The sequence below is a fragment of the Belonocnema kinseyi genome, chromosome 5 (genome assembly GCF_010883055.1).
Source record: "Belonocnema kinseyi isolate 2016_QV_RU_SX_M_011 chromosome 5, B_treatae_v1, whole genome shotgun sequence".
Taxonomy (NCBI): domain Eukaryota; kingdom Metazoa; phylum Arthropoda; class Insecta; order Hymenoptera; family Cynipidae; genus Belonocnema; species Belonocnema kinseyi.
The window spans coordinates 8,355,790-8,381,119 of NC_046661.1; the positions used below are offsets into that span (position 1 = coordinate 8,355,790).

The 25,330-nt window shown below is 36.1% G+C and overlaps 1 protein-coding gene across 7 annotated transcripts in view; it reads left to right on the forward strand.

Annotated features, from left to right (window-relative positions):
• The window catches only part of LOC117172747 (zinc transporter 1), a 491,563-nt gene that overhangs the window by 229,632 nt on the left and 236,601 nt on the right, over positions 1-25,330 (forward strand). For 6 of the 7 annotated variants that reach the window (XM_033360933.1, XM_033360935.1, XM_033360934.1 and 3 more), the window contains one exon: positions 831-1,086. The exons of the other annotated variant lie outside the window; for it this stretch is intronic. In XM_033360933.1, the coding sequence (XP_033216824.1) occupies positions 831-1,086 (256 nt within the window). The remainder of the gene's footprint in view (positions 1-830; positions 1,087-25,330) is intronic. 7 annotated transcript variants of the gene reach the window in all.

Below are 25,330 nucleotides of genomic sequence, written 5' to 3' on the forward strand. Positions count from 1 at the left end.
TACTGAGGAGTGGAGTTAGGACGACGGGCGAGCCATAGTTGTTCCTTACTACTCCAATTATTTTTAAATATTGAAGATTTGATGTTTAATTGATAACCAAAGCCGATTTTTAAAACCCATGACATTCTGACCTACCAATTTTCTGACGATTTCCTCGGAATTGGTAATCTATTTTTCATTAGGCTCATTTTCTTCGAATGCAGCAACTCGATATCTCGAAAGTAAACCTGGTCACTACAAACTGAATTTTATATCGCTCTTTTGCAGCTAAAATTACTGAAATTTTAACTCAGACTCATATTGCTGTGATTAATTTCCACGTCCATCTTCGCGTAATTTGATATTTGGCTATAATTGAGCAATAGTCTGCGCAGTCTTTCATAAAGCCAAATTAATCTCTATAGCATAAACCTATTTCAGACCCACCACATATCGCGAGAACTAGAAATATGTCTTAGGAGTTCCATCTTCCATGAGGCAAGAGGTCTTTCTTTCTGTAAGCCACATGTATTTGACTTTTTTATGTCTGCTTAAACCTAAAGTTGATCTTCTGCCCAATCAAGGTTCATTCATTCATTTCCCTTTTCTTTAAGTTGCTCAATGAATTAGTGTTGTACAAAAATATAAACAAATTAAACGTATTTGAATGATTAATGGGGTTCTGCTAAAGTAGATGCTATAAAAACTAAATGCAATATTTTAATTTCGAGTGCTTATTGCTGGAGATTTATGATTCGTTTATGCTCGACTATGTAACTTCAATGGAATTAATAAATAAATATATTTGAAGAAAATTAGTAATTCATTCTGTGTATTTTAATTCATTTCAGAGGCACTGAGGGTCTACAAGCAGGGAATCAATTTCAATTAAATATCAGGGAAGACCAATTATTAAAAATGGCCGTAAAAGAATGGTTCAGAAAATTACAACCGGTTAAGTTGTACATGATTCTATTTTCTACTTTCACCTTTTTTTTTATTGAGCTTGTTGTAAGCTACGTAACACATTCATTGACTCTTCTTTTGAACGCATATCATATGCTTTGCAATATTATTGCTCTTGTTGGCTGCGTAGCATCGACCAAAGTAAGTATTTACGGCACAAAGCTACATAATAATTAATAGCTTACTATAAATCATAACAATAGCACACAGTAGTTAAGAAAAGTCTAAGACAAAACTCAGATTAGTTCTGAAGAGTTCGCTCAGCTTGGCCAAGAAAGGAAGTCTTTTAACACCTATGCCATCCCTGTTATCATATTGTTTTTTATTTTACGATATAATAAATTTAACAGTGTTTTAACACCTATGCCATCCCTGTTATCAAACTGTTTTTTATTTCACGATATAATAAATTTCGAGTAAACGAAGTACAAATGTTTCCTAGACACCGAAAAATGATTTTAGCTTGAAATAAAAAGAAATATTTCAGTTTTAAATATTTTCTTACTCCCAAAATACCAGTTTCACTAAATGTATGTCGTATTTAAAAAAAATCCTAGACCATTATCATTGGTTGTAAAATTTGGTATTATTATATATATTTTTACAAGAGACTCTATGGAAATCAAGAATATATTCAAAAAAAGGTATGCATTGCGACAGCAATAACTAACAGTTTCAATAACATAAATCACAAAATAATTAAGAAGAATTACTATTCTCAACTGGAAAGTACAATAAGGGAAAAAACACACCTGAACATTAAAATTTGTTTTACTACAGGACAAAGTGTGTGTTATACTGCCTAGGAGACGCGCGTTCGATTCCCGTCAGTGCCACTCTATTTCTATCACGATTTTTCTGTTGCAGTTTAGAATATAATATCAATATCCAATCTAATTTTTAATATATACATTTTATAATGTATGTAGCTGTAATACATATAGTAAACTGTTTGTCATAGGGACAACCGCGGGATTTCGCATAGAGCGGGTGTCAATCTGAAAAACTGCACACGCTCCCAAAAAACTGTCAGCCTTATTTACATCTCACCACCATAAGGTAGGTGGTCACAATATGTAAAGGATTTAATACGACGATACGCCAAAAGTCTCGTTGACCCTGATAATACGGAGCGACTCAAGGATAGGGACGATTAGCTTAACATAATATACCGGGTATAATCGTCGCAACTCTCTTATCGGGTCTTTATACTACTCTGTCATTTTATTATTCTCGGCTATAATGTTTTTGTCAGCTACTGCCGAAATTCGACAACAAACATGGATCGTTTCTCAAAGTTAAGGAGAACTATGTCAGGCATCAAGTGATTTCGGATGTCGGTCGTTCGCGCAAGCGATTTAAAACTAGAAAGTTTATGTCCTAGATTATCGTAGTGTGCATGATACTTTCTGCAGCTATCATCGGAAATTTTCTTGATCAAAATGTGGCGATGGTATGCTGAAATTGAAATTTAACCGCCTGCAGATGCAAAAATAAAATACTTTGCGCTCGATATTAATCTAGGTTATTTGAGGAAAGCAACTGTTAGGTCATACGACATCTGCTGATTTGCCACATTTCTGTGAAGCATCATTTCTTTCTGCATCAATCTCGCAAGTGCCTTAGTATATTGTACGCACGCGGATATGGCTTTAAGGTTGCGGACCAGTGATGGTTTCGCACTTCCGAGAGCAACGATCGAAAGGACTACTTCAACCAAATATTTTGGGTGCAGCTCCCTTTTAAGATCTTGATACCTTCCTTCTTTTTTATTTTCCTTGACAGTGTTTTTGTAGTCGGTCGGAACCGAGAATTCAATCTCCAATATATACTCTGTTCAGCTAGAGAAGGATCGACAGGAACGACAAAATGTCCAGTTTGCGCAAGCTGTCATAAAGGCGTGGCTTCGAGATTTTAAATCTTCGGAAATCCTATTCCGAAGGGCCTGAGTTTTAAGTGTCTGACTTTTCTGGTTCCTACACGTCATGATTCTTAGATTTATAGTCGTATAAAAAATTTCTAATGTCTATCTAATATGTGTTAAATACACCCTTTGCAGGGTTTACTCCACTTTTTTCTCAAAAAACTGCCCGCTGTCGAACAATCTCTCGCGGAGCAGATTATTGCTCCTTTTTTCGAAGTTTTGGAGAACGATTTTAGACCTTGAATGTGTAACGGAGTCTGCTGTCCGAAAAACATTGTTTCAGAAATTTCGGCACTTCTCGTTTTGGACAATTGACTCTATCTACCTTGGAGCGTTCGACAGGGCAAGGTCGCAGTCAACACCGTAAGAGCGATAAAGATGGTAATAAAGCACTCTTAGGGCCCCATTATGCTTTTAGAGAAACGTCGGTGAAAATGACACCGTCCTGCCCTGCGAAAGTAAAACGCTCTGCAAATGAGTTGAGGCCTGATAATCTGAGAAAAGTCAAAGTTTGCTCCTCCGACAAGGACTGTTTTTCTACATTCTGTGAAAATTTCCGTGCATTTTCTTGACGAGTAGCCGTTGGCGGAGTTTTCCAACCTCTGATTTCTTTACATAGACTTTTAGAAGTGTAGCATCTAAAACAAGTAACACATCTTCCTTACTCCTAATGTTAAAATTCAGACCAAAGTTCTCGGCAGCCTGCTCCAAGGCTTTGTAAAGGAACGCTCCTTTACCAATCACCTCGTGGTTCCTGACCGTTTCCAGGAGAGAATCTCTGCCACTCGCAACGATGTAAGCTCTGCTATGCAGACACTGGAGATTCCGAATTACGCGTCCGCCTTGGCGGCGTGAGATCTATAGTCGCGGAATAGGCGAATTGATTTGCAACTTCCTATGCATATGCATGATCTTACGTGTGGCGATATCCGGGGCCGTGAGGTCGTTTTTCATCATTGAACCATCTTAAATGCGTAGAGTAGTACCAAGACGACCAGGATGTTATTCGTAGGTTCCTTGTTTAACCTTGTTGAACGTGTGCATATGTCTAATAACTTCTTGACGATATGTAAGCACTCTTAAGCTTGCTTTTATCAGAAGCATAGATCGTCTGGTCATCCATATAAAATACGCGATTCATCTTATGAACGCGATGATCCGTGTCGCTACAGAGATATCCAGAACAATTTCGTAATGCGAGCGATAGGGGTAGAAGTTTGTTTAAAAAGCAGATGGCTCATGGTATTGCCCTGAAAGACGCACCTCTGGAAGGTGACGTCGTTCGCTGGCACGCAAGAATTGTTCAAATGAAATAATAAATCTACTTTTTCAAACGGGTATTAATCTCTCTATCTATCCCACTATGTGTGGATGAACCTTCGAGCTTTCCAACAGACGGATGACAAGCAAATGAGAGGTTGATCAAAAGTTTTACGATAGTCAATCCAGCCCATTGAAAGGACGTGCTAATGGTCTTCTGCGTCAATCAGCAGGTTCTCTCGGAAGCCTGCTGCGTGTTTTTTCGAGGCACGTTATTCATACATCTCTCTTCACACGGGCTCACTTCGTCAAACAATCCTGTTATTTGGGGCAGCTGTAAAGATCTATGCAGTAAGATCAAACAAGTTATTAACTAAAAGTTGATGTGTAGAAGTAAACTTCTTCCACCAAATGTTACTGATACCATCTAGTCCCATCATAACCTCAATCTCTATGAACCACCTCTCCTTCTTCTCTATTCTCTTCATTGCGTCAGATAATGCCTGTATTTTTTTAAAATATGCGGCTTGATTATCTTTAGCTTTCAATTGTTTAGTGTTTGGTTGAAGATTTTCAGTTCTTGAGTGAACTTTCAAACCCTTTCCGCGAACAATCTACCAGAAATTATGTAGTCAATCACAAACCGAACACGTGACGCATTCCATCTTGCCCGTTCAATCTTCGTGTTCAGTTGATGAAATCTTTTTTTGATTTTTAGATCTATCATCAGTTTTAGCCTTCAATTTGAATTAGCAAAAGCTCTCGCTTAGAAGCAACCTGCATGGCACATGTCTTACCACATCAAAGACAGCTGGACATTAGTAGAAAAACTCACTAAACTGACAGTTCCAGATGGATATGAATTTTTTAGCTTAGATATCAAATTTTTCACTCATATCCCACATAAACTTATAAAAGATACATTAAAAAAGAGATGGAATCAAATAAAAATACATACTAAACTACCATTAGAATTTTTCATAAAAATTTAAAAATTCTGTTTAGAAAATGCATACTGCATTTTTCAAAATAAATAATACATGCAGGTTTATAGAGCTCCAATGGGATAACCCAGTTCTAACGCAGTATCTGATCTTGTCATGGAAAAATTTGAAGAATCTATTCATTACAACAACACACAGTTAACCTAAAGAAAAAATCTTATCTTTAAAAAAATCATTCAATAATTATCATAATAGACTAATATTAACAATTGTACATAAAAATAATGAAAGCATCAATTTTATAGGCGTAAAAATGAGCATTAACAATGGTCAAATCTATACTAACTGGTTTCGTAAAGAAAGTTTGTCAGGTAGATATACAAATTACAACTCTATGACCTATCCACCGTATAAAATCAGTATAATTAACAGTTTACTAAACATACCAGGAAAACTGTCACATACTTCCTTTCACCAAGAAAATCTTCAAATTGTAAATGATTGATTTTCCTGCCAATCTTATAAGGAAATTAGTTTAAAACCGAATTAACAAAATAAATGCGAACAATAGAAATACCGATACAATAAATAATAGAAAATTGAACTTAGACAGATCCACAAAACTGCCTAAAATGTTGTATGTCAATATCTTATATTATCTATAATTTTTCGCTTCAAAAAAATGTTTTATTGTCACGTTTTCATTACCTTATGAAGATTATCAACTCATTATCAAAATGTTGTGTATTCATACCATGGGGTCTCATGGATGGGTTTTAAATAAAGTATCCAGACCGGGGATTGACAAATAAATTTTCTACATCATTGAATTTCGATAACCCTGGTCAACACCGTGCATGTTCATTTATTAAGACACGCTAAATTCGAACGCTAAATTCGCGATGACTGATGCGAAACGTTTTGAAGATCTAGTCTTTCTGACATAACAGAGTTTGTATACACGCCATTAAGCCTCTATGAGTAGGCATAATGCACAGTGACTTCAATCGTTTGAACCGCATCTATAACTTTTTGGTAGTTTAGTGGTCTCAGGTTTGTTTTCACAAGCAACTAGGGAAAGGTTTAAACGTTCTTCTAGAGGCCCGCATGCAAGAATAAGGCTGCATACTCTGAGAAATCGCCTTATATACCAGAGTCAACGTTCAAGACAACTCACCCAGGTGCCATTAAGCTTTCGGCACGGTTTTTACGCCTTCACTTAATGATTGTACCTTCGTCAACAACCCTGGACTAATCTTGAATAAACCTTTAGCGGAGGCGCTACATCAATAACAAGGGAGGACTAATTATTTTTCCTGGCTGATCGTCGAAACAACACTAATAACACCAAAAATAGTTGCCATAAGTTCGGTTTAAAACAATCGACTGTGCAACGCTCCCAATAATGGATCTGACAATAATTCCGAGGATTCTAGATTTGTGGGAGCCAATCAAGATGGAGTCAATGTCATGCACTGATAAAATCTCAATACTTTTGCGTGGACGGATCAACTCAGGGGTGACCTGCTGGAGGTCCAGACCTCTCACATTTTTTGCATATATGACTGCGAAAATATGCCCAGGAATTCCGAGAAAGGGTTTATATAAGCAGAGCGTCTTAAGAAATGCACGCGGAACAAGCCGGCAAAAAAAAAGACAGGAAGCACTGAGACCAACCACGAGCAGGTATCTAATAGAGGACAAGTTTCGAGAAGATGTTTCCGAAAAATCGGACCTCTGAACTGTGAATTGTGGTGCGCGTAATGAAGCGAGAGCTTTGGTACACCCACACCGTAAAAAACAACAACGGCTAATCAGAAGACCAAAAGACGAATGCACCAACTCACCTCAAAGTCTTGTGTGGCAAGAAATGTACGTACAAAGCGGCTGCAAGAAAGGCAAAGCAGGATGTCGTGGAGAACCTGCTTGTCGATAGATGAGCCCTGAAAGACGCAGCATCCTACCAGCATGACATGTCGATGGCCTGGATTGATTCGCGGGAAGCTTTCAATTCGATTACCACTTATAATCTGTCTTTTGGAAAAGTTAAAGGTTCATCCACACATCGTGAAGTGCATAGAAAGATTAATGATTTTCAGGGCGACAACATGAGCACACTCCTCTTTTGCCTAACATTATTGCCACTATTTCTCGCACTTCCCCATTACAAAGCGTACTTTTTCGGCAGGCATTGTCGAAAATCCTGAGCTTGTCGACGGAAGCGCCATACGACAGCCAGGCGCTGGAGAGACCTCTAAATACCTGAGCGTGCCACAGAGCCGCATTTAGGATGTGACATCTATAAATAATACTCTCCAAAGCAGTTGAAACGTCTCATCTGACAAATTTGGTTTTCTGAATTCCTAGCGAGGAACAAAGTATCTGCAACAATCACGCTTGCTGTCCCGGTAGTAAGCTTTTCATTTGAAGTAGTTCCATGGACAAAGGACGAGCTCATATCTCTTTATATCGGAATACTAAGAGTTGTGAATCTTGAATGTCTTAACAAAAAGAATATTCTGGGTGCAACAAATATAGTTGCAAACAGATAGGGCCCTCTTCTTACAATCATTACGAAATACGAAGAAGTCGGCAAAGGACCAGTCAATGTCATATGAGTCGTATGAGGATCAGTCAATTTCGTATGAGCTAACGTTTGCTTTCCTTGAATCACCCAGATTGAAGTCGTGCACGGAGGGTTTCATTTTGGCATATCAAGATGGTGTCATTTTCACTTTAGCATACTATCGCCACATGATCAACTTCACTAAGACCGCCCCGCTAAACGCTCTTCGACATATTTTTCCTAGGCATTGAGAAACGAACCATCATCCTTATCAGCGGCGTTTATGGAGGTGCCAAGCTTTCACTGGCTAATAGACTGAAAAGCATCCCTGCGTTTCAACAAGGTGCTATGACACTTGCGGGCAAAATGCAGAAGGCGTTCCTCTTTGGGTAACTCCGTGTCCTCAGGGTGGACAGGACTTTTGCTGGATCATCGTATTACGTCCGTCACAAACTGTAGCCACCCTTCTTACGATCGTGAGACGTGGTTACGTCTAATATTTTACCTTTATTTTGCTGGGAGCGGCTGCTTATATTCCAAAAAATTAGTGAGTTTATAGATTAATATTTACAAAAGTAATTTCTTAAAATTTTGACGCTATAACGTGCAATTCTATTGCCTTTGTCTAAAAATAAATATTACAGCATTACATTTTACAACCGGAAGTTTCTCCATGATGTTTTATATATCGTTATATCCAATGCAATCTGGAAATTACATATATCGATTATTATGAACAAGCCCTTTCCTCAGTGCCCCACGACAATTTACTTCAATTCCTCAGAATATATGAGATATTCCAGCTTGTGGAGGTTTATAATGCAGCGATTCCAAGGCGATTGTTTCAGTGCACTCAGGTTCTGTTAAGCCCGTAACCCAAAAAGTAGGAAACTATTAGACTATTACTGCTTTATCATAAAGGACCAAGTAACTGAAGCTCAACTCGCTCATCTTATCTACATACATGGATGACTTGAAGCCCAATGGCAGCTCAAATTGGAATCTGAAAAGCACGATCTGGATCTAATTCAGTTGATATACTTAACAGAACCATACAGGTGAAAATCTCCGAACCAGCTGCGTGACACCTACATGCTCAGCTGTGCGAATTCTTTCAAAACATAACGATTATCCTCATTTATTACTGCTAGTATTATCAACAAAAAATTACGTTGCATTTTGGCTTTCTAGAGGAGATTAAGGCTTTAAGAGTCATTAAGAGTTTTAAATTTTATTGTAAATACTCTCCAGTAAGAATTTTAAAGAATGAACGTAATCTCTTCTACTGTGACATAATTACGGAGATAGCACAAAAATTCCACAAAGAGTTTCTGAGACTAAAATCAAATGCCATGCCCTAACTTTGCAATGCAATATTCCCAATGTTACACGGCTACTTTCGGGAAAACTTGACTGTATGTGTGATGGTGGAGCCAAGGTGCTCAATACATTGGGACGAACAAAAAAATATATTTTTTTTTAATCAAGCCGTAGCATCATCAACCAAAGAGATAAACTTTCGATTAAAACAGAAAAGTTTTCCAAAAAATATTTTAATTTTTAGCATACTAAGATACATTTTTGACTGAACGGTCGAATGTTTAAACAAAAAATATTAAAATTCAAATATTTGAATTTTCATGACAAACAGACAAACTTTTCAGAAGACATTTGAATTTTCTTCAAAAAAGTTAATTTTTAATCAAGAAAGATGAAGCGAGGGCAGATATAACACGAGTTAAATTTTTGCCTCGCCCCGACTTGCACATACACTTTTTCATAAAAAATGTATCGAAAATTTGACTTGAGATGCCTTTAACGAGGTTCGATGAGAGGGAGAATGTCTGCAGACAACTGCAGATAAAGTAGAATGTATGTACTTTTGATACCGGTTACGGCGTAAAATTACTTTCGCAGTCGCCTGTTTCTACTTTCTAGTCTAGGGTTGAAAAGACAACTTTCGACTCACTGCGGGGGCATTGAAAGTCAAATTTTCGATACATGTGTCATGAAAAATAATGTTTATGCGTTTATTTTAAGCATTTCTACACATATTTACTTCAAGAATCTGTAGTTTCTAGAAAATTGATTTTTTGAATAAAGATGCGGTACTGACCCTTTAAGTCAAATAATCGACAAAGAAGGAAAATAATATTACATTTTCAACCAAGAAAATTACATTCTTACCAACAAAGGCATATTTTAACAAAATATATGAATTTTCTGCCAAAAAGTTAAACTTCCAACTAAATACAATAATTAACCAAAAAATTAAATTTCGAATTAAAAAAGCTAATTTTTTAAACCCATAATGGAATAGATTAATTGTCGGTTTAAGAAATTTATTCTCAAACAAACATTAAATGAATTTTTATGATCACTAAATGCTTTACGGATTCCCCAGTATCAAGACATTTCGCACAACTCGAGAAAATCTCAATCCGACAGAATAAATTGGGCATATTATTGTTCAACGTCTCTTTAATTAAGTTTTCAGTCAAATTGCATTAGATGTATAACTTATGATGTTCATTTTATTTCAATAACATATAATGGAATAAAATTATTTAATTATCATTATAGTACCAGAGCTTTTCTTTTTTAATTTGAAAAAAAAATTTGGTATTCTTTGAAACAGAAAAAAATTCAAATAAAATTTTCTTAATAAATATATTCATTACTAAACATACGAGCATATTAAATTAGTTTACCTTTCTCCTTAACGAAAAAAGAACAAACATATTATATTAAGAATTTATTAAATATAGAAAATTTATAATCTACTAAACATTTCTTGTTTTCTACCTAGAGTGGCTGCTAGTAGAGAGACAGTGCCGGAAGGGGGTGCAGGCTAGGAGGGGGGCGTAGGAGAGAAAGGATGGATTGACGTGACTGCCTAGGAAGGTAGTGGAATGACTGTCACGGCGATAAGATGTGAGAACGTGCCGGAGTGGATCCGGGCGGTGTCTCGGCGCGGACCGGGCGCTGGCTAGTTTCTCGGCGCCGGCTGAGTCTCAGTCGACGTAAGCGCTCTGTGGTCGAGCCAGGCGTCCAAACCCTGCATTCCCTGGGGAACGTTGTGCTGGCTGGAAGGGGGTTGCAGTTGCACACGCGTGATCTCCCCCATTATTAAACGTGGCCACGCGGAAAGCCCGTCCATGGTAAACCCAAGTATGACACAAAGCGATTCACAGCGCGAAACGTTGCGCGCGGCTTTTGCGCTGCTCTATTTTTGTTGTTGTTTTTGTTTAGTGGCGGGGGGGGGCGGGAGGAGAGAAGAAAAAGCAGAGAAGATCCTAGTCGAAAGACGAATTGATGGGGTCCTAGGCGGGTACTGGTCGGGCGGACTAACTGGCAGCGCTGCTGGAGGACTCGAAGCTGGAGCCCCCGCGCTAGTGCCGGGACGAGGTACGTCTGCGGCAATACTTGATGGTTCCGGAACTTCCACCGGAATGAGACGGAAGCTCATAAGCTCCGAAAGAGGCGACCTTGAGGTTCCGCGACCAAGACGGAGAGTTTAAACAGTCTCGGAATATGGGCCGACTAGGCCCGGCTGCTGGCGAGCGATCTCTCCTTGTCAAACTTACCGGGGGAAAGACATGGCTGGGATTTTCTACGAAATGGGGTACCCGCCACACCAACGGATTCTTTCTGTTGTTCAAGGGGTGTCCCTTACGCGGGCCCTTTATACCCTTAGTGCCCGGCCGTATTTCCAGTAAATTCCATCTACCGGGGACGTTGTCATCAAAGGTGTTACCACTTGTCAGCCCGTACGAGCGACGGACTCGTAAATGCGTTGTCGAATACTCGCGGCGGCGTCGTGAGGACGCTAGCACTCAGCCCGAATTTCAATGCCTTTCAATTGTGCCGTGACAACCTATTCAGGCCTATTAAGTCCCAACAGAAAGGGATTGAACCAACCGAGGGAGAGCAACCTTGCGCCCAAAGCTCCAACGATTGGCGAAAGGAACCGAAACTAACGCTTTGGCACTTAGAGGGATCAACCCTAGCACCACTCCGTTCGCGCACACCGAACTTCACTCAAAATAACTAATAGATCAAACAACACGAACTTGCGATACTCCTGACAAAATCGAACCAATGATCACGTCAACCGATGAAGAAATGCGTTACTGCGATGATGTACGATGAAGGGGAAAGGAAAAGTCCGAGGGATTCCAGCTGTCAAACACACTATGTTGAATTGCAAAGGAATTGTCATTGTTGAGAATCAGAGAGGAAGACAGAGCGGGGCTCTGGAACTCCCTAGATGCATACAACGACTGACTTTTCGTACTCTAGACTCGCTCTCGGTGACCGAGCGTGAAGCTGGACGAGAGCAGTAGGAGCGGCTGCGGGCCCGACGATTGGCTGCGAGGCCGACAACGAAGTCGCAGCCAGCCGTGTGAGAGCGCTGCCTCGAACGCACTACCACGGTATTCATGCGCCGACCCCGAAAATTAGCTAAAATTAGTAAGTTTTAACTTCAAATTAAAGATATAAGAAATTAATTTAAAAATTTTAAATTTTAATACTAATCTAAAATCTATCATAGCTTCATTATTTACCAAGAATAATGGAGCTATGACGAATAGAACGGCCGTTGGGATTTTCACGCTATTATTCTCAATCTTAATAATTTAGAAAATATTTAATTACTATACAAATAAAGCTCCAGCACCCCTCTATCCCGACTTGCTTTACTTTCAATTTTTATTAATATTTATACTCAAACGAAACTAAAAACGTATCCTAGGACGTTACCGCTAATCTCGAATAGGAACTAAAGTAATCAAATTATACAAGTATTCATATTTATTCTGATTATAACTAAAACAACGTTAACCAGAAGGGCATAAAGGACTCTACTATAGAAGAAGTCATTTTCAACTGATTTTTAAAGGAAAAGAAAAGTACGCAATTTCCCATCTGATCTTAGTTGGCTCAATTAAAAGTCAAATGGCCTCGAGCTACAGGCTGGTATGTTTATTTTATTTCTTTCTACTCTATATTTCATTTAATTTTCATACCGCTTTGTAACTCGGGGTGTCAGTTGAGCTCCCGGGTTCCGCCAATGAACTAGAGAAGAAGAAAGGAAGAAGAAGAGAACGAGAGAGAAGATGAAGAATCAAGGAGAGAAGGCGCCCATGGGGGTGAGTTAGAGAAGCACTGGCGTACGTGCTTGGGTCCTACTGCAATATTTTCGTGAAGAACGAAAATAAGACGGCAGGCCCGTGATGTCAGTGACCGGGAATTTTTCGGGCCATTACGGATACGCAGGAACCTGGTAGATGTGCCTGAACAATGCTAATGGGTTTATAGTGGGTAAGCAAACTCGTCGTCAGAATCTCAAGAATCCTTAATTTCTCACGTAGGACCTTCACTCAGAATTGCCACTTAGGAAACTTTTGAGTAAAATCCGCGTGAACAGATTGTTGGATCCCTGAAGTTCTCATTCTGTCTTTTTGACATACAACCTTTTTTTATTTCATAAAATCACATTGTAATTTTATTCTGAATTCGATACAAGTAAAAAGATTGACAGTGTAAAATTTTTGTGCATTTAATAATGACTATTTGTTAAGAATATTTGAATTAAAATTTTTACTATTTCAAAAAAGCACTCTACAACGCATGCATATTAAATTAAAAAGCACTGAATAGAGGATCGGCGACAATCTAATAATAAGAGCAGGAAAAGGAGCTGGAAGAAGAGTTGAGAAGTGTTAAGCCAGAAGGGGACGTGTGGAGGATAAGACAGGCCGACAAAATTTGACAAAATTCAAAAACCAGAAAGCAGACAAAACATTTCTGAAGGATTTTGATGCGCTCAATCCGAATCCGAACTCAAAATTGCTCCTGTACGTCAGGTTTTCAAGATATACTAACCTAAAAGTGCAAAAAACGCGTTTTCAGCTATTTTTGAGGTTATGTAACTGTACAAGAAAAATGTCTACCACAAAGCTAATATGGAATTTGAAAGTACTAATCTTCCCCTTTCAAACCTACTTAGATTTATTAGGATATCTTTATTTTTCACCAAAATATTGTAATTTGAAATTTTTTATGTTAGCGTTTTAACCCATTAACGCTGAGGTGTTCAGATTTATACAACGCATTCTCTATTGCTGACGGTACGATATTTTTTCTTCAAAATATTATCTTAGCGGTTTTCGAGGGTGCCATTTCTATTGGCAGTGTCAGTTTTTTTGTTATAATTCCTAGAAAATCCAATATAGCGGTCACAATTTAGGGCATTTAAAGAGAACAAAGGATCCCGCACAAAATACCAACAAAAAAGCACACAGTCGTTTGGAACCAATCTTTGCACATTGATAAAACAATAAAAATATGGAACCCGTGTCTTTTCATTTCTACAGAAGCCGTTTCCTAGGGGTAGAAACCACCCCTAACAGGTCACAAGCTTGCAAACCCACCTGACTCTGGGAACAATAAGTTTAGTCGCATATTTTTCTTGGAATAATGAAGTTCCATGCCACAAGTGGGTTAACCCACCTACCTGCTAATCCACCTAATTCCAGAAATCACCCCTACCAAATCATAAGCAGGCTAATCCACCTAACCCTGGGAGCAGCGAATTTAGTCGTTTACATTTCGTGAAATAATTGAATTCCACACTACAAGTGGGCTAACCTTGAAATGAAATTTTTCACTTAAGCGTATTAACCCATTAACGCCGAAATGGTATGCCATTGTCCCTTGAAAATGTTATCTGAGGGGTTTTCGGGGATTCCTTTTCGATTGGCTCAGTTTTTTGTTATAACTCCTAGAAAAGCGAATATGGAAAAAAGTTAGGGCTTTAAAAAAAAAATTTACTAATATGATTCATTTAATGTTGTAAATTTACTAAGGATTTTCCAGCTTACTAAGGCAAGACTCAATATTTTCTAGACACTTAAGGCTGGACTTGGGATTGTCCAGCTAAGCACGAAAGTACTGAATATTTTCCAGCCAATTAAGGCAAGAATTTAGATTGGCCAGCCAATTATGGCAAGCCTTTGGATTTCCCAGCCAATAAAAGCAAGACTTTTTATCGTCCAGCCAGTCAAGACAAGAACTTGAATCGTCCAGCCAAGCAAGGCAAGACTTACGATTATCCAGCCAGTTAAGGCAAGACTTGGGATTGTTCAGCTAAGCAAGGAAGCACTTAATATTTTCCAGTCAATTGAAGTAAGACTTTAGATTGCCCAGACAATCAAGGAAAGACTTACAATTGCCTATTCAGTTAAGGCAAGACTTGGGATTGTCCAGCTACGCAAAGAAGTACTTAATATTTTCCAGCCAATTAAAGCAAGACTTTAGATTGCCCAGCCAATCAAGGAAAGATTTTAGATTGCCTAGCCAATCAAGGGAAGACTTTAAATTGCCCAGCCAATAAAGGCAATACTTTGTATCGCCCAGCCAGTCAAGGCAAGACTTTGAATCGTCCAGTCAGTCAAGGCAAGATTTTGAATCGTCCAGCCAGTCAAGGCAAGACTTGCGATTGCTTAGCCAGTTAAGGCAAGACTTACGATTGTATGTCCAATGAAGGTGAAACTAAATGCTTGTTTTCTTATGGAAACGTGCGCGTTTCATGTCAAACGATCGTTGATGAGACTTTCTTTTATGACTAGTGGGATCATTATCCTTTCTTTGTAAAGACCAGCAATAGTCGGCCATCATTCATACATTGCATCGACTTTGATAATGTTGCTCTTTTTGCTGAATGTCTTGATAAAAGCGTTCGCCCATTTCTTCACTGAATGCTTCAAAAATTTCTGGGAAATAATCCAAATGAGATTTGAGAAAATGTAGTTTCATACTCATCAAACAACCTAGTCTTTTAAAATTCTATAACATACTAGATACAATAGTTCTAAACTTTGGATCTCGATTATTCCCTAAAAATTTCTATACAACATCTTTGCAACCCAACCGTGCATCCTTTTCAATAGATGTCGTGGTTTTGATAAAGTCATCATCTTTGATAAGATTTCTTATATCAGGACCAACAAAAATACCTTCCTTAACTTTGGCATCACTTAAACGCGGAAATGTAGATCTGATATAATTGAAACATTCTCCTTCGATGTTTATTGCATTCACAAATTGCGTCATTAACCCTAGTTTTATATGTAGTGGTGGCAATAATACTTTCCTTCTGTCAACAAGACTTTCATAAACAACATTATACTGACCAACTGTCCACTCTAATCTGTCTCTAATCTGTCTGACACTGCTTTAAGACTTTCTGTAGACGAATCAATGAAAAGACGCCAATCCTCTGGCGTATATAAGTTTATTTCATATAAATTAATGAGCGACACATTCAAACTTAGCGTGTCCGTGAGTCGACTCTGTTAATGCTGCGAAACCCAGCCTTTGTAAAGTCGAAAATGCACGAGCAGGAGCCCGAGCTCTCCCGACCTCACGAATGACGATCTAGCTGCCCCTCAAATTTATTCAGGTTTTGAAATCCCGAGTTACCTTAGAACCATTAGGCTTATTGCGAAGAGGCAAATATAATTGACTTGATGTAAATAGATATAGGAGACAAGACTTCTGGGTCTAAAATGTTTCAAATTTAGTGCTGCATGCCTTAGTCATATTTTTAGTAAACAATGGATTTTTAACAAAAATAAAACAAGTATTCGGTCAAACAAATCAAATAGTTTCATTTTCAAACCAATAACTTTCTACCGAAAACAGAAATTCTAAAGTTTCAAAATCAATTTAAAAAGAACAAACGGTTCCATTATCAGTTTCAAAAATCAATTTACAACCAACAATTTTTCAGCAAAATAGTTTAATTTTTAAAAAAATAGATGAGCTTTTAACCATTTTATACCAAAATAAAAGAAGTTTCACGAAAAAATGCATTTTCATCCAAAGAAATGATTTCTTGATTAAAATAGATGAATTTTTAAAGAAGCAGAATAATTCCCTACCAAAAAATAAGAATTTTGGACTGGGAAATGTCAATTTCCTACAAAAAAATTCAAACAAAAATGATACAGTTTAATTTTTACTATAAAAAAATCTTTTTCAATAACAACAAAATCGAATTTTCAACAAAGCAGTTAAATTATCAACCAAAATAGTTATTTTACAAAATTTTTGATTATTTCGTAATTTTGCCATATTATATAATTTTATAAAAAATAAGAAATTTCATTCTTATTAAGCCTTCATGCGCAATTTTGTTGCACCATTTTTCGTTATGTCTATGTTGGTTTGTAAAATTTGCTTTCAAATTTAAGTAAGCTTACGAGGTATTCAGAAATGTTGAAACGATTAAAAAATAAAATGATAAAAACTTGCAAAAAAATCAGGAAAAATTTAAATAATTCTTAAAAATTAGAAGAATAGAAGGTCTGAAAATATTTTAAAAAGACTCGAATTTTTCTAATATTTTTTTAAATCCAATAAAATAAAAAAATTGAAAGTCCTCTAAGTTCTTTTTTGATACATCTCTTTTCATGCTGTTTTAGGCTATAATCACAATTTTGAGGATTTTAAGAGAAAAATCCAAAAAGTTATTAACTTGACCTCATTCAAAAGACTAATCATTTGACAAAAATATTGTAAAATTTTCCTTTGAATGTGGTGCGGAAAGGAATTTCATTAAAAAATGTGTGGGATTTTCTGAACAGAAAACTGCGTGAATACCTGAACTTTGTTATTTTTATTTTTTTAAGTGTATTTTAATGTGCTTTACGTTAAGTGAAAAATCATGTACTGAAAAACGACAAGAGAAATATCTATTTCTTTAATTTCAACTATAATTTGAAAGGCGATTCGTCATAGTATTTTACTAACTAATGGATATATTTTTATAATTTTATTCCTGAAATCTATTCCCTTAGGACAAACATGATACACAAATATCGTAAAATTTAAGAAACACCAACTATTTACAGGAATTTTTAAAACAAAAATCAATGTGTATCATATTCAAATAAATTTTGGCAATATTGATAAAAGTGTTATTATTTTTTAATTAAAAAAATTAATGTATAGAGAGGACAGTTTTATTTTGGAAATTTCACGACGGTTTTTCGTACCATTTTTGACCCTCGGCCAGAATCAAGGAAAAATAATCTAACAATATGTTCATTAATTATTAAAATGATACAAAGACTTACCTTTGGAATTTTTTTCTCTTTTTATAATCGTGAGATATTTCTTCATAAAATAAATTGTGTTGGATTTATTTTACAATTATGTACAATCAATTTCAATTACAATTTTTTTACAATTTCAATAAAATTGAAAAAGCTAAATTTTGCAATGTTGAGATAAGTATTTTAAGGCATTAGAGATTTTGTAAAGATTTCATATACAATAAAATAAGTATTATCAGTTTGTTTATAAATTTAGATGTAAATAATTATTATAAGATTTTTAAGAAAATAAAAAAAAAATTTTTCGAATACATTCGATGTGTCAGAAAAGATCCTAGGAGATTTTTGAGACATTTTATTTTTATTGTAAAAGATTTTTAAAAATATTAGGAAATTTTCTTATCAATTTAAAACGTTTTGAATTCTTCAAGATATTGGTAACTTTCGAGTTTTTATCAAAAATAAAAAAAATCGTTCAAAATGTAGAAAAAAATGTATTTGTAGAAAAGTTTATTTTGCGTTTTGAAATGTTTAAAAATAATGTTTTCATATTGATTATTGGAAATAAAAAATTATGTTAATTATTCCTTTAAAAATGTTTACAAGTTTGAATTATTTTCGATTCGTTTCTAAATTTTTGAATATCTCTTAAACTTACTCAAATTTGAAAGAATTATATTCCTTAATTTTTCTAAAGTTAAGTAACATAGAAAAATTACAAGATTTTGCTTCAAAATATTTTACGTACTTTTTAGACATTTTGGGAAATAACGAAAAATGTTTTGTAATTTTTTTTCAATTTTCTGTTAGAATTCATTCCAAAACAATTATTTACATTTTTTCAAGAAGTTTCTTTCATTATCTGAAAGTCCTTCGTTTATCGACTTTTATTATTATTTTTTCATTTTACATACATATCTATTATATCTTATCAAAATTTAATATAAAAGTCTTGAATGTTAAGTGTATTTAAATACTACAATTTTTAATGTTTCCAAATTTTTAGAAATAATTCAACAAATTTTATTTGTAATTAAAATAAACTTTTTTTAAATCGCATTCAACTTATTCCAAGTTATTTTTTTGAATTTTAAAAATTAATGTAATTACTTATTCTAATTGGAAATATTTGAACCTCTTGCGATTAAAAACGTGGATTCTGCTTGAGAAGACATGTGCTGAAATTAATTTTTTTTAATATCATTCGAATTTAAATTTTAAAGACTGATAATTATATACAATTTCCGGGCGCATCTCTCTTATTCTTCTACAAGAATTTGTAGGTTTTTCAGTTTTTTAAATCAAATTATACTACGTTTCAAAAACTCCTCTGAAGTTTAAATTCGTTTTAAATATCATGAATTCTACTCAATATTTATTGAATTTATTCGATTCCTTACATTTTTTTTAATTTGCAATGTTATCGAATTAAAAAATTTTGATTTTAAAACCTTCTACACTCTTTTTCAAAATTTTAGGAAATTGTTGTGTTTGAAAATCTTCTTTAATTTTCTTTTAAAGCACATTTTTAAAATAATTTAAAAAATCTAGGAACCTAAAATAATTTTGTTTATTTTTGTGAAAACTTACAAAAATCTTTACAAGTTTGAATTATATTTGAATCCTTTGAAAACTTCTGAATATCTCTTAAACTTACAGAAATTTGAAAGTAGATTTTTAAACCAACATATAATAAAAAAATTGTGCAACAAAATTGCACAAGAAGGCCTAAAAAGAATCATGTACCTTAATTCAAGATGTGAAAACATTTACTCATAATCTTTTAAAATTTTCCCAGGAATTTTAAGAAAAATAGTTTTACAGCCATGAAATCTTTCGGAATTCCTTTAAAATTTCTAAAGTTTATGTTTAAATTCTTTCAAAATCTAAGTTTCTAACAGAATTTAAGTTTAAAATTCGATTTTAATCTTTTCGATTCTTCTTAATATTTATTGCATTCACTCCCTTTTGATCAATTTATTATAATCTTACTAAATTGACACATTTTGCTTTAAAATCTTCTACACTCTTCTTTTAAATATTAGGAAATCCTTTCACATGTTAAAAAACCTTTTTTAATATTCTCATAAAGTACTTTTTTTAAATAAAAAGTCATTAAAAATTTTCCTACAAATCTTGAAAAGGTTCTGTTTCTAATCTTGTCAGACCTTCTGAACTTTCTAATCATTAAAAACTATTTAAATTTTTCCTGATTTTCTTTGACATTCGGCAAAATGAAAAAAAGATTGCCTTAAAATCGTCAGATTCTTTATTGAACATTTTAAACATAGTTTCAAATGTATTGGAATTTTTTTAAATCAATTTTTCAAAATAAAAAATTATATTAATTATTCGTAGAAACCTAAAAGAATTTTTTTCATTTTCGTGAAACCTTAAAAAATTCTTTAAAAAATCTTTACGAATTTAAATTATTTTCTAATCGTTTCGAAATTCTCGAATATCTCTTAAACTTACGTAAATTTGAAAGCACATTTTTCAAACCAAAATAATTTTTTTTGAAAGTGCAACACAATTGCGCAAGAAGGCTTGATAAGAATTAATTTCCTTATTTTTTCCAAAATTATAGAACATAGCGAAATTGCCTGAATTTTTATTCTCTTGACACCCTGCGAAATTCAGTTTACTTAAAAACTTCTCCAAATAGCCAGTTAGCCGCCGACAACGAATCGTGAAGTCGAATGGGCTCAGACTCGTGCTCGTGTGTTTTCGGCTCTACAGGAGGCTGTCCTACGCAACATGTAGCAGAGCCGACTCACCGACACGCTACGTTTGAATGTGTCGCTCCCAGATGGGAGAGTGGTGGGGGCCGAAAAATCCCACGTTCTGGAGACACTGGAAGGAGTTCGTGAAAAAAGTATGGAGGATGAGGGATTCCTAAAACGGTGAAGGGTGGGGTTGATCGTACCACTGTATAAAAAAGGAGATGGGTAGAGGCAGGAAAATTACAGAGGTATTACGCTAATGTATATGGCGTACAAAATATACGCGATGGTGTGTGCAGATAGGCTGCGGAAGGATGTATATGGGAAAGGAATATTGTTGGAGACGCAGGCGGGCTTTAGAGAGCGAAGGAGTACTGTTGACAATATGTATTTTTTGAAGCACGTGGTGGATAGAGAACTAACCAAAAAGGGTGCTAAAGTGTACGCGTTTTTTGTATATCTAGAAGGCGCGTTCGGCTTCCGTTTCCGGCATGAAAGTATAAAGTAGTGAGAATTGTTGATGCTGAGTTTTCTGATGTTGTGGTGGAATTTAAGGTGAGTGGATTGTGGAAGTGTGTAGCAGGGTTGGATAGCGACGCCAAAAGTCGAAACAGGTACCAGACCGTGACGATAGATAGAGGCAGGGAAGCATAGAAGGCGGGAGAGTTTGAATTTGATTCATGGCTAGCGGAGCGAGTGTCTCCGCGGAAGAAACAGATTTAGAGCAGGAAGTGTTTAGTACGCCGAAAGAGGAGATCAAGGAAAGGAAGGCAAGGGGAAGTATAAGAAAACTATAGAAAAGGAGAGATTAAGAGCAAAAAGCGAAGGTTCGATTAAGGCTTTTATCAAAAGGAAGAGAGGGGAGAGGGGAGAGGGGAAGCAGTGAAGAGAAAGAAGATATCAGTGCGGGCGTGAGATATCAAAAAATGTTTAGATCGCCGCCGGGAAAGCAGAGTTGGGTAGGGAAGAGTGATAATAGTAAGGGGGCAGACGGAAGCGGAGATGAAAGTGAAGTTCCGGTGAAAGAGGAAAGACTAAAGAAAATTCGGGAAGTGATGATAGAGGTAATGGGGGTTTATGAAGAAAAGCAGGAGAAAAGGGGATAGGAATTAAAGAAGGAAATTAGGTGGGAAATGGCGGAACTTAATCAAGAAATAAAAGATGGAAAGAAATCAGGTAGAAGTTAGAAAATAGGATGCAGTCTTTGGAACAAAAACTAGACAAGCAGGCAGAAGATAACAATAAAAAGGTAGAGGAGATGCAAGGTAGGATGAAGAAACTTGAAAGCTCGAACCGGGATTGTGGTGGGAGCGGGAGTGGGAATAAGTAGGTGGACAGGCTAAGAAAAATAAAACAAAGAATAGAAAGGAAAGAGAGGGAAGAAAGAAAATTAAACATAGTAATATAGGGTATAGGATTATAGGGGAAGGAGCTGAAGGAAGGGTTGGACGAAGTACTAGAATGGATTGGTGCTAAGGTAGAGATAGAGGAAATGCGAAATGTGGTAAGGGAAGAGCGAAGAGGGGAGATAATGGTACTGGTGAAATTAAAGAAATGAGAACATATGAGAGAGGTGATGACAAAGAAGAGGCTATTCTATGGAAGCCCAGAGAGAATAGAGTATGATCTGACATAGGTAGAAAGTAAGATGCAGTATAAATTAAGGAAAATATCGGAGTATGGTGGGATTGGAATTAAGAAAGGGAACAGATAGACAGAAGTGATATGCATCGAAACTAAGAGAGGAAGGAACGGGAGATAGGAGAATAAGAAATAGTAAGAAGGGAAAAAAGATGAAAAACGAAAGTAGGGAAGAATGGACGATATTTTACTGGAATACAGCACGATTGGAGAAAAAGGGCAGGGAGTTTATGAGAAATTTGACACAGTGGGATTTAGCCATAATGATGGAGACGTGGCTAGATGAAAAGGGATGGGAAAGAGTAAGAGAAAGGTTACCAAGAGGTTAGAAATGGCAAGTGCAAAATGCAAAGAGGAAGACTAAAAATGATAGGGGAAATGAAAAGAGGGTTAGAGTATAAAAAAATGATGTTACTAAAGGGGAGAGTAGAAGTGGATGGGATGAGAACTTTAAGGGAAAAAAGGAGGTCGGGAAGGAATTAAGAAAGTGGAGAAAAGATCAAATATAGAATAGGATATAGAAAAAAAGAAATAGAATACTGAGTTGTGTTATTAAAAGACAGAGGAAGAGAATAAAAGGTTTGAGGAAGAGGCGGAGAAGGCTAGGACGGAAGAAGAGGTATGGAAGTTAGTAGATAGACAAAGATAAAAAAGAAAATGAGTAAACCAAGATATTGAAATGGTAGAATGGAAGAAATATTTTTTGGATTTGCTAGGGGGAGTAAAAAGAAAAGTTTTAAATTGGGGAAAATATGGTAGGGAAGTAGATGAGAAAGAGGACATATCAAGGGAAGAACTAGTTAAGGATTTACGAAAAATGAAGGATGGAAAGGCACCTGGTATAGATGAGATTCCAAATAAAGTATCGAAATATGGAGGGGAGGAACTAGAGGAATGGGCATGGATAATGTGTAATAGATTATAGAGAGGAGATGGGTGGCCAGACTTATGGAAAGAAGGAGAAGTTATACCAATAGTAAAGAAGGGCAAAGGAGAGGGGGTTAAAGATTATAGGGGGGTGAGGCTGATGCCAACACTGTATAAAGTATATGCAACGATTTTGTCGGAAAGATTGAAGATAGAAGTTGAAGAAAAAACATTCGAGTCACCGAATCAGACAGGGTTTAGAAAAGGAATGGGCCTGAATTTCTTTAAATTTATGCAACAAACTTCAGCCTCTAAAAACTAACCCCTGTGTGGCAAACAACATGACGGAGCCAGCGAAACGTTTCGCGAGCCCCGACATTGTCCAAAATCGAATTTATATGGGTGGTTTATTTTCGCCTTAATTTATTCAAATCTGTGCAACTAACATCAACCCCTAAAAACTAACCCCTATTTTGCTGAAGCCGACATTATACAAAATCAATGTTATATGGGTGCATTATTTCCGCCTTAATTTCTTCAGATTTGTGCAACAAACTTCAGTCCCTAAAAACTATCTCCTGTGTTGAAAACAGCATGTTGGGGCCAGCGAAACGTACCGCTTGTCCCAAAATTGTCCAAAATCAACTTTATGTGGGTATATTATTTTCGTCTTAATTTTCAATAATTTGTGCAACCAACTCAAACCCCCAAAAACCACCCCCTGTTAGGCAAACAAATTAAAAAAATATTCAAACTAAAATAATGCGCCCATATAAACGTGTTTTTGGAAAATGTCGGAGCCAGCGAATCATTTGGTTAGCCTCACTATGTTGTGTTGCGCACAGTGGGTGGTTTTCTAGGGGTTCAAGTTGGCTGCTAAAATTTGAACAAATTAAGATGAAAATAATGCACCCATATAAAGTTAATTTTGGATAATGTCGGGACCAGCGGTATGATTCGCTGGACCCGCCATGTAATTTTCCACGCAGAGGGTAGTTTTTAGGCGCTGAAGTTTGTTGCATAAATTTGAACAAATTAAGGCCAAAATAATGTATCCGTATAACGTTCATTTTGGATAATGCCGGGGCAAACGAAACGTTTCGCCGGCCCCGCCACGGTGTTTTTCACACAGAGGGTAGTTTTTAGGGGTTCAAGTTATTTGCGAAATTTTGAATAAATTGAGCCGAAAATTATACACCCATATCAAGTTTATTTTGGATATTGTCGGTACCAGAAAAGCAATTCGCTGGCTGCGTCATGTTGTTGCCTAACAGGCATTGATTTTAACAGGTTGGAGTTGGCTGCACAAATTTGAACAAATTAAGACGAAAATGATACACCCATATAAAGTTTATTTTGGATAATGCCGGGGCAAACGAAACGTTTCGCCGGCCCCTCCACGGTGTTTTTCACACAGAGGGTAGTTTTTAGGGGTTCAAGTTATTTGCGAAATTTTGAATAAATTGAGCCGAAAATTATACACCCATATCAAGTTTATTTCGGATATTGTCGGTACCAGAAAAGCAATTCGCTGGCTGCGTCATGTTGTTGCCTAACAGGCATAAATTTTAACAGGTTGGAGTTGGCTGCACAAATTTGAACAAATTAAGACGAAAATGATACACCCATATAAAGTTTATTTTGGATAATGTCGGGGCCAGCGAAACGTTCCTTCGTCCCTGCCATGGTGTTTTCCCCACAGTAGGTAGTTTTTTGGGGTTGAGGTTGGATTGCGAAAATTTGAACAAATTTAGACGAAAATTATACACCCATATCAAGTTTATTTTGGATAATTTCGGAACCAGCGAACCAATTTGCTGGCTCCGTCATGCTGTTTGCCTAACAGGGGTTTGGTTTTCACGGGTTGAAGTTGGCTGCATAAATTTGAAAAACTTAACACGAAAATAACTCACTCATTTAAAGTTTATTTTGGACAATATCGGGGCTAGTGAAACGTTTCGCCGGCCCCGCTATCCCAAAAAACACGTTCTGTAACTGTTCCAGATCAAAAAAAGAACTGTGTTCTATGACAGTTGTTACAACATGGTGACAGAACTATTCTAGAACAAAAGATAACAGTTTTGTATAACACTGTGTCAAAATTGTGATAGAACTGTTCTCGAACTATGTGACAGCACTATTCTGTAACAGTTGTAATGGAATTGTTCTATAACAAACTGGTCACAGACGTTCTATAATATTTGTTTTAAGTTTTTTCTAGAAATGTGCCGTAACAATATTATATCGAAGTTCTAGAATCCTTTTACGAGTGTGTTTTAGAATAAATCAAGAACAGAAATTGATATCTATTACTTAACAGTTCTAGCATTAATAAC